This window comes from Hippoglossus stenolepis, chromosome 7, assembly GCF_022539355.2.
Source record: "Hippoglossus stenolepis isolate QCI-W04-F060 chromosome 7, HSTE1.2, whole genome shotgun sequence".
NCBI lineage: Eukaryota > Metazoa > Chordata > Actinopteri > Pleuronectiformes > Pleuronectidae > Hippoglossus > Hippoglossus stenolepis.
The window spans coordinates 25,516,631-25,526,948 of record NC_061489.1 but is presented as its reverse complement, the minus strand read 5'-3'; the positions used below and the strand labels follow the sequence as shown (position 1 = coordinate 25,526,948).

General features: G+C 44.9%; 1 protein-coding gene across 1 annotated transcript; it reads left to right on the top strand.

Annotated features, from left to right (window-relative positions):
- The first annotated feature begins 640 nt into the window (after window positions 1–640).
- elp1 (elongator acetyltransferase complex subunit 1) lies at window positions 641–10,244 on the top strand. The gene is made up of 36 exons (XM_035161701.2): window positions 641–746; window positions 1,445–1,657; window positions 1,779–1,931; window positions 2,064–2,145; window positions 2,388–2,468; window positions 2,582–2,667; window positions 2,746–2,936; window positions 3,079–3,202; window positions 3,312–3,405; window positions 3,821–4,051; window positions 4,130–4,300; window positions 4,423–4,501; window positions 4,591–4,746; window positions 4,836–4,942; window positions 5,194–5,297; window positions 5,379–5,432; window positions 5,537–5,642; window positions 5,761–5,876; window positions 6,014–6,087; window positions 6,283–6,361; window positions 6,490–6,569; window positions 6,659–6,796; window positions 6,885–6,970; window positions 7,114–7,262; window positions 7,444–7,567; window positions 7,766–7,863; window positions 7,947–8,148; window positions 8,242–8,303; window positions 8,419–8,481; window positions 8,595–8,655; window positions 8,851–8,964; window positions 9,063–9,162; window positions 9,259–9,386; window positions 9,471–9,622; window positions 9,929–10,019; window positions 10,103–10,244. Exons 2-36 carry the CDS (start codon window positions 1,508–1,510, stop codon window positions 10,168–10,170), a joined length of 3,954 nt encoding a protein of 1,317 aa, XP_035017592.2. The 5' UTR covers window positions 641–746; window positions 1,445–1,507; the 3' UTR covers window positions 10,171–10,244.
- Window positions 10,245–10,318: the final 74 nt, after the last annotated feature.

Sequence of the window (10,318 nt, the reverse complement as noted above, 5' to 3'; positions counted from 1 at the left end):
ATACTGTTATACCTATAACTGTCACTTACCTTTCAGATAAACATTGTTCATTTAAGACGTATTATGGTCCATGTGACATCTATGATGTTTTCAGAGTAAAAAGCAAGAAGGAAAATAAAAAACATTCACTCAAACATGATACTTTACTTCATTGTCAGGTACTTGTACTTTACTCATGTATTCCCATTTTATTTATAGGCAACTTCAAGTCCACTAAATGTCATGCTATACTTTTTTACCTACAATTTTTACTTACTTTTCAGATAAACAATATACATTTAAAACTTATTATGGTCCATGTGAGACGGTCCTGTATATGTAGACTGGAGTATGTAAATATACAGTATGTATACATAGCACATGTATAAATATCAACATAGTGTGTGCAACATCAAATCTGTAAGTCAAATGTCTGTACACCCCCCCACCTCCTTTTTTATTAATTGATATACTTTTGTGATGTTTATGGTCAATAATAAATATTATTATTACCCTAATAATAATTGTTACTATTCCTTATGATTGTTATTACTTCTCAAAATTATACATTTTCTATGTTATGAACTGAATCCTCAAAACAAAGTCCATGTACCCCAATTGATGTGTTCTTACTCCTCCACGGCGCCAGGGGGCGATACAGCCGACACATCCCATCGCTGTGGCAGAGGTGGAAAAGTCGAGAGTGTGACAGCGCCACATGCGTGTTGTTGTGTTGTTGACATTTTAAAAGGTTTCATTTCTCCTCGGTGAGTTTCATTGTTGTTTTATCACATTAATACTTCTCAGAGGCGCCGTGTTCCGCTCGCGTGGCTAAAAACACGTCGCCTCTGCTGCAGCAACGGTTTAGCTAACATGTCCAGTTCCATTGTCGGACAGGACGCACATCTTTAAACTCTGACGTCTTATCGTCAGAGTTTAATTAGTAAATTGAATAACGTGTTTTTATATTAGAGTCACAACGTTATTGTGGTTTTACTGTGGTTTATGTGACATGTTTGACTTTGGCTGGATCGTTGTGTTGCTGATGCTGTGAAGGAAGAATCCGACCCAGGTTTACTGAGGAGTTTATAAAGTGTTGTCATACACATTTTGATTTAAAGAGGCTCACAGCTTGTTTGTAAGAAGTGTGTGTGTCCGAGTAGTGATTAATCTAACGTAGCAGTTGTGTTTGCAAGAGAGACAACACACACTTAGTTTCCTACAGGCGTCTTTCAACTGTTCAGTCTGAAAACAACTATAAACCTCAACACAATCGCACATAGTTGTTATTGCTTGTAGAATATACTTTAAAATAATCTGTAATTGACCTTTGCTGTTAATTGGCAAAAGTGTGTAGAGATCACAGACACATCACTTCATTTCTGATTCTTTATGTCAGACTGATCTTATGACAGTTACCTGTCTGTGATTTAACCTTTGAGCGTGTTGGATGTTTCTGTTTTAGGTGTTCTGCAGCGTTCGGGTCCAGACTCGGGTTCGGTGAGTTCTCCATCCGTCCGGAGGTGAAATGAGGAACCTGAAGCTGCTGAAGAGCCTGTGCAGCTCGGAGCTGAACGGTCCCGGCTCACCGCAGTTCCTGTGCGTGCGGGCCGACACCGGCTCGCTGCTGGTCGCCTCTCAGTACTCAGTCACAGAGTACGACCCCCGAGGTGAACAGGTGAGTAATGTGTTCAGGGATTGATCTCTGCTGTAGTTTGTAGAAGAAGCATTTACACTTAATCCTGATCTACAAGTGGAGGTGAAAGTTGTCTCTGACTTTCCTCTGTTCTCCTCCGCAGGTTGTCAATGAAGCCTCATTAACGGCGAATGGTTTCCTCCCGGAGGACGGCAGTGGGGTGGTGGTCGGACTGCAGGACCTGGCGGAACTGGAGTCGGCGTGCGTGGCCACAACTGGCGGCGATGTCGTCCTCTTCAACCTCAACACGTGCCAGGTACTCACATCTTCAAAGTGCTGTTTGAGGGTTAAGAATTTAGCTTTAGCTTTGAGGTTGTTGTGGGATTAAGGACGGAAATTCATTATGTTCATGAGGGTTCTCACAAAAGTCTGTGATCATGTTGAACAGTTGGAGTGTGTTGGCAGCGTGGACAGCGGTCTGACCTCCATGAGCTGGAGTCCGGATGAAGAGCTCGTCATTCTCACAACCGGTCAGAATTTTATACATATAACAAAAACATTTTATTAATAGAATTGTTTACATCACTGCAAACAAAAATGTTCCCGTCTTGTGTCAACATTGGGCTAAAAGCCTTTATCTACTGAATTCTGCTCTACGAGACAATATGTGACATTAGTAAGAGATCAGTGCTCAGTGAGTAAAGTCTCAACTTCAACAAAACGTATCAAACTGTGCTACAAATTAAATAACATTAATAATTTGTAATTACAGGCCAGGAAACAATCATCATGATGACCAAAGAGTTTGAGCCGATCACTGAGGTTGGAATCCACCAGGACGACTTTGGTGAAGGTACGGTGGCTCCAAGTGGACTCTGCTCAGATTAGTGATTCCACGTATTTGTAATATCACAGAACAATGTTTATATAAAGCTTTTATTCTTCTGTATGTTGTGTGATTTGCAGGAAAGTTCATCACAGTGGGATGGGGGAAGAAGGAGACGCAGTTCCACGGCTCAGAGGGGAAACAGGCAGCACAGAGGAAGACCCAGGTCAGGATTCAACGACAGTTTCAGAGTCTGAAAACAAAATAAAAAAAATATTCTGAATGATATGAACTCGCCACACAGGAGGTGCAGCCAGCGGCTGGGTGGGACGACCGCAGGCCGCGGGTGACGTGGCGAGGTGACGGTCAACTGTTCGCCGTCAGTGCCGTCTGTCCTCAGACCGGAGCCAGGAAGGTGCGGGTGTGGAACAGAGAGGGTGTCCTGCAATCCACCAGTGAGCCCATCAACGGCCTGGAGCAGGCGCTCTGCTGGAAGTAAGAGTTCAAGCATGTTTCTTTTTAACAAGTGGAGAACTGTCCACATTTGTGAAGGAACCTGTTGTCTTTTCTAAATACATAATAATCTACATGAAAATAAAGGCAGCATTCATTTAAAATCTTCTGTTTTGGGTTTCAGACCCTCCGGCAGCCTGATAGCGAGCACTCAACGTCATCCCAACAAACACAGCGTGGTGTTCATGGAGAAGAACGGACTCCTGCACGGAGACTTCACGCTGCCGCTCAGCAAGGACCAGGCCAAGGTCTGTTCAACGAAATGTGACTCAGAATATAAGTGGTGGATGAGGATCAGTGTGAAATGATCAGCACGCAGTGTTTTCAGATTATTAGACTGATGAGTGTGTGTCGTAGGTGAAGGATCTGCTGTGGAACACTGACTCCACAGTCTTACTTGTCTGGTTGGAGGACATGACGCCTGGAGAGGACGGACAGGTCAACACTTACAGTAAGTTCAGCCAAAGTTTACCACAAATATCACCGTACAATGTTTTAATGCTACCACTAGGAGTCGCTAAAGTACATAGTTTGAAATCCTAACAGACATTAAACCACATAGTCCTCAATTAAGATTAAACTAACCTGAAAATAAATAGTTAATATTAGCTGAAATATTGTCCTATTGGGTTAATGTCAGCATATTGTGTTTCATGTAAATATGGCAAATGAGAGATTTAAAATACCAGGAACTTAAATCATTTTAACTTTGTAAAGAAGCTAATTTTAAACAGTAGAGATTTTAAATACATGTTAATGCTTACACCAGTCTTTGAATGAATGAAAAATAAACTGTTTGTCATGATCAGATTCTTTAATGAGCTTGTGGTGAGTTCTTGTTAAACTTGTTGCTGCTCCCTCCTCAGTCCAGCTGTGGACGGTAGGAAACTACCACTGGTACCTGAAACAGAGTTTGAACTTCGGCCGAGACCCTCAGAAGGCGCCGGTCTCTGTCTGTTGGGACCCTGAACGCCCCCTGAAGCTCCATCTGGTGAGACGCGACTGGTCCACCACCACTTACGATTGGGGCTGGACAACGGAGCGGAGTCCCGGGCTGGACGCCACTGACAACGCCAATGTGGCTGTGATCGATGGAGGTGAGGACCAATGAGATGAGGAGGTCAGGCTTGTAGCAGGATTCAGCTTGATGTTAATATTCGTCTAATGCCCCTCAGATAAAATCCTGATGACAACCTTCAGGCAGGGTATCGTCCCTCCGCCCATGTGCTCATTGGAGCTGCAGCTGAAATCACCAGCCAACCAGGTGACGTTCCTCTGCCGACCTCAGAGGACCAATCAGCTGGCAGTGTTCACCGCTAATGGAGAAATCTCGGTCTACGGCCAAGGTGGGTTATGGACCATGTTTCATAATGATCTCTCCGCTGTGTTAAAGTATCAAACAGTCTGTCTTTATGCTCTGACCTGTGTCTTCTTTTTATTAAACCTGCTTATTCTCTTGTTAATCCAGATTCAGGAGAACATACCGACAAAACAGCTGATGGCTTCAGGATTGTGACTCGTCCCCTGCTCCTCCAGAAAACCTTCAGGTAACACGACGACCTACAACACTGTGCATGATACTGTCTCCTTCTGGTCCACCCCTCACTGTGTGTGGCTGTTCCTCTTCGTCCTGCAGTGGACCACTTCTACGGGATGACCCGCTCGCCCTGCGGCAGCTGCTGTGGCTGGAGGACGAGCTGTTTGTGTGTGTCAGCTCCGGTCTGCTGCCGACGACCTCCACTCTGCAGATGCTCCGACCTGCTCAGGATGATCGTGACACGCTCGCTGTCAGGTCGGCAAACCGAACAAGCTCCTGTGGCCACTTTCTTTGTCCTGCAAAGCTTGGAAAGAGACGTAATACTCATTTTGTTTATGCCCCAGGTGTGAGATAGAGGTGGACGGTGTGGTGGTCAGCATGGTTCACTGCTCTCAGACCGGCACTCTGGCCTTACAGCTGGAGGACGGACAGATCAGGAAAGTTCTCTGGGGTCAGTAACCAACACTTTATAATCCTAAGAGATGATTCATTGGAAAAATGATCAACCCAAAACATTTTATTTTAATCTTCCATTACAAGAATCATTTTACCACTAACAATTTGCTTCCTGGCTCCATCATGTTAAATCCACAGAGGATACATGATCTGACATCTGACATTTCTTCTATAACTCATATATATAACTTCATATCTTGATTCTTGTTTCCATAACTGAGGCTAATTTGTAATATGTCTGTGCAGATTGTGCTGAGCCCTTGGTGGACGTTTGGCGTGACTCCAGTGGATGTACCACTAACTTCCCTGTTCCCTGCGTTCAGACGGCGCTCTGCAGCATCAGTGGGGAGGTAGAAACACACTGAACTGTAATTACATTATTAATCACAAGTGGAAGAGTTGTTGTGTACAATGTTTCTTCATCTATTCAGGAATATCTGCTGGGCCTGACCGACAGATCCCACATGTACGCTGGAGACACAGAGGTATGATGTCGGCCTTGATGTACCTGCGCTCTCATTACGTTCATTGAGTGACAGGGAGAAACTAATGTTGTGTATATTTTCATTTATGTCTGTTTCTTTCTCAGCTGGCCTCCAACGTTTCCTCCTTCGCCGTCTGCAACAACTTCCTCCTCATCACCACACACTCCCACACCTGCCGCTGCCTCCACCTGAGCGCTCTCACGGTCAAAGGTAAAGTGGAGGCAAACACACGCAGTAAACACGTCCAGAGTGTTTTTAATATATTTAGATTCAAACATTCAGTCAACGAGCCGATAGCAGCTGATTCAAATGACCTTTGCGTCTACAGGGCTGCAGGCGGCTTTGTCCTCGGACGGAGGTCAGAATGACGAGACGCTGCGTCGGGTGGAGAGAGGATCCAGGATCGTCACTGTGGTGCCTCAAGACACCAAAGTGATTCTACAGGTCAGTTCAGCACAGACTCACATGTTGCTTCCTTCCCTGTTTCTACTGTAAAACCTGTGGCAGCACATGGTGAGTGTGTACATATGAATGCAGAAAGATTTTCTGTTAGTTTCTGATTCCTTTCGGTTTGTGTCCAGATGCCTCGTGGGAACCTGGAGACTGTGCATCATAGAGCGCTGGTGTTGGCTCAGCTCAGGAAGTGGTTGGACGGGTGGGTTTGATTTTCCTCCGTCATATAATATACTTGATTTTTAAATAAACTATTTAACGATCCTAAACTATTAGATCGACTATTTCACCTAAACCCAGACTTGCTTTATACCCAAAACATATATATATCTGTATAGATCTGTATGTAGAGTGTTAATCTGAGTCCTACATGTTCTTTTTTGTTTTGATTTTTCAGTTTGAGGTTCAGAGAAGCTTTTGAGTGTATGAAGAAGCTGAGGATCAACCTGAACCTCATTTATGACCACAACCCAAAGGTTTGTACTGAATTCTAACTTGCAGATCCTACATTTTCTCCAATACAGACACTAAATACAACTTCACATGGTCATTATCAAGGGAGGATATTAATCAAACATATGTAATGTCTATTTTCCTCCTGCAGGTTTTCCTGGAGAACATGGACACCTTCATCACACAACTGAACTCCATCAACCTCATCAACCTCTTTCTCACTGAGCTCAAGTAAGTTGCGCCTAAAGAATTAAGATTTCACATAAAACATTTTTAATAAAATCTTCTCTAACATGCATTCTTTCTTCTTCTGTGCCCAGAGACGAGGACACAACCAGCACCATGTACCCTCGTCCTGAGAGCAGCCCAGGTCAGTCCCAGCGAGCCTCTGGGCAGAAGAAGGTGGATGTGGTTTGTGATGCTTTACGGAACGCCATGGAATCAATGGATCCAAACAAGTCAGTGATATAATCTATAGTTTGTTTCATCATAAAACTGAAAGTAGGAATTAGTGGGACATTAAATGATGGCGTTGTCTCCGTCCAGGTTCTGTCTGTCAATACTGACGGCTCATGTGAAGAAGACGGTTCCAGAGCTGGAAATCGCTCTGCAGAAAGTCCACGAGCTTCGAGGTGAGCACACACACAGTTTACAGCAGCTGAACAAACACACACACCCACACACAAATACAGGCACAGTAGAGGGAACATGGAGAGGATGTTTAATTTTATTCTCAGGTTTTACATCATTTCCTGCTCTGTGTGCATTTGTCCAGAAAATCCTTCTGCAGCTCCGGGCGCCGTTAGTGCTGAAGAAGCGTTGAAGTACCTCCTCTTCCTCGTCAATGTTAACGACCTTTACGAACATTCTCTGGGAACGTATGACTTCGACCTTGTGCTCATGGTGGCGGAGAAATCCCAGAAGGTACGACTCAGGACAGGAGGAGGAGACATGTTCTATAAGTTCTCTACAGCACATATAAAAACAGAAATCCTATGTACCACGATATTAGACATGATCACTCATCACTCAAGCTGTAACTTCTGTATGAATTAAACATCTTAGCTTCTGCCAATGTTCATTTATCTCTGTCTGCCCCCTGCAGGACCCCAAAGAGTACCTCCCCTTCTTAAACATGCTGAAGCGCCTGGAGCCGAACTACCAGCGCTACACCATCGACAAACACCTGAAGCGCTACAGCAAGGCCCTGCTTCACCTCAGCAAGTGTGGTCAGTCTCCTTGTATCTGTCATGTTCCTCTTACTGCTTCTTTTTATCTGAAACCCACTCGTGGTTTTCTTTGTAGTGGCGAGTAGTTTATTCTGCTACATGTCTGAAAAGTCTCCAGTGTTAAAGCGGTGCCGGTGTTTTGCAGTTTTATTTTCCAAAGAGCCAAGCAGAGCGTAACCTTCTGTGTTCTGTGCTCAGGACAGGAACATTTCCTCGAAGCTCTGCAGCTGGTTAAGGAGCAGAAACTCTACAGTGAAGCTCTGAGACTGTTCCCAGCAAACAGCGTTCAGTACAAGGTGACGAGTTTCTAACCAACACACCACAGATAGCTCATCATTATAAAGATCCACCTCCTTAAACCTTGACCTTTGACCTCCAGGCTCTGAGCTGCTCCTATGCCGAGCACCTTGTGGAGCAGCAGCAGGCGGAGCAGGCCGGCCTGTTGCTATGGCGATGTGGAGAGTCCGTCAGCGCCCTGCAGGCGTTCGCCAGCAGCTCCAGTTGGAGAAATGCGATCTGTGTGGCGCAGCAGATCCCGCTACCGCCCGACCAGCTCGCTCTGCTGGCCAGGGACCTGGCAGGTAACCATGGCAACAGACGGGTGGCTGGTGAGACATGGTGTGGTTCCATCTGGGCGTCCTCGTCCTGACTGCTTCTCCTTCTTTCTTTTGTAGAGAAGCTGACTGAACAGCGGCGGTTCTCAGAAGCTGCTCTGCTGTTGGACCAGTACGCCAAAGTAAGATCCTCTGCTGATAGAACCACTAACTGCTTGAGCAAAATCAAACCAGCGACAGACGTCTCTCTGTCTGCAGCTGCTGGTCGAGGTCTGAGGGTCTGTGTCTTTGTTTCAGGACTGTGAGGAAGCCATCTTGGCTCTGATCACAGGTGCAGTCTGGGAAGAGGCGCTTCGATTGGTCAGTGAGCAACATTACCTTTTCTCAAACAACTACAAATATGAAGATTCTTAGTCCCTCTGTGTTTGTGTGTTCTCTGCATGTGTGATGGTTTATTTCCTTGTCTGCTTCAGATTTACATGCACAACCGGCAGGACATCACAGAAACTAACCTGAAACCTGCTCTGCTAGAGGGTAAGAACAGTTCAGACTGGAAACTGGAGGAGAAAAGACAAATTGGTTTGAAGCATTTTGATGAAAGAACGTATGAGGAGGATAAACAAAAAACAAACGGGTTTTGTTCAGTTGAAATGAAAAGGCCACACAAAGAAGTATTGTCTTGTGATGTTTCGTTGTGTGTGTTGATGTTGTGATGTTGTCTTGTATCAGCTGTCGGCACTCAGACCGTCTTCCTGGAGGCTCAGATAGCGACGTTCACGCGACACAGGACCCGACTGGCTGTGGTTCGAGAGCAGAAGGAAAAGGCCAGACTGGACATGCTGGGTGAGAATAAGTCACAAGTCATCAAAGAATAGAGGGGGGGTTCAATCACAATTTTTTGGGGTTTTACACAACTAAGGTCCGTCTGTCTTCGCCATCAGATGAGGAAGGTCCAGACTGTCCTGATGCTGAGCTTTACTCTGAAGCCAGCACTGTGATGACCGGCTCCAAATACTCCCAGAGCAACTCCCGCATTTCCTCGTAAGACAAAACCTCACGTGATTCTTCATCTTCATTTCTATCACCTATTCCTTGTGATGAATGATAAAAGTTTTTACGTTAATGCTCCGTCTGCAGGAGATCGTCAAAGAACCGACGGAAAGCCGAGCGGAAGAAACTCAGTCTCAAGGAAGGAAGCCCCCTGGAGGACAGAGCGCTGATGTACGCCCTGGGTGAGATCTTCACCACCGTGGACAAGATGAGAGGTAAGAAGACGGGAGAGAAACACTGAGACGCCTACTCATCTGTATCTTCTTTATATTGTTATAACGAATCCTGTTGATTTGCAGAGGAGGTGCACAACCTGCTGAAGGGCCTGGTGCTGTTCCAGTATGACAAGCAGGCAGAGAAGCTGCAGCTGGGCTACGACGAGGCTCTGCACACGATGGAGGCCGCGCTGCCGGAGGTGTGGCCCGAAGGCCTCCAGAACAACCAGGCTCCGGTAACTACCACACCAGAAGTCACCATTATAATATCAGTCAAATGCCCTTTTCACACTTGAGTTATGAAATATTCAATTTGTCTTCATGTCTTCATTGTTGTAAGTGGTTTAAGATGTGTAGATATATTTTGTGAAAAGACTTTCATGAGGAATTCAGCTTTTTCCTGTGCACTTTTTCTATAAACTTAAATCAGCCTTCAGTTTACAAAGGAATTAATAATATCCCAGAAAGTTAATTCCTAAAGAGTTAAGATTCTACATTGTTCTTTTAATCTTGTTCTTTTCATTTAACTCTCATCTCTTCAGCTCACTGGACCAAACTCGACTGCAAACAGCATCATGGCCTCGTTCCAGCAGCAGCAGCAGCAGCAGCAGCGACCTGCAGCTCCACAACAAGGTCGGCAGCTGCTGTTGTGACACTTGAGTGTTTTCTCAGTTTGCCCAGTATTTGTATTTGTTGACGACGCTGTTTCTTTACAGATGCTGAGGCGATGCCTCCACCGAGGATGAGAAACGGGATCAAGTGGAAGCTCACGATTCTCAATTAGTTCTATTTCTGATGTTTTTAAGTGTTAAATGTTAAATATGTTATAAATAAAGATTCAGTTCATGTGTCCTCTCACCAAATGTGTTCGTCTGTTATTTAAAGTCATTCATTTCATTCAAATTATGTCTTTTACCATTTCTATCAACATG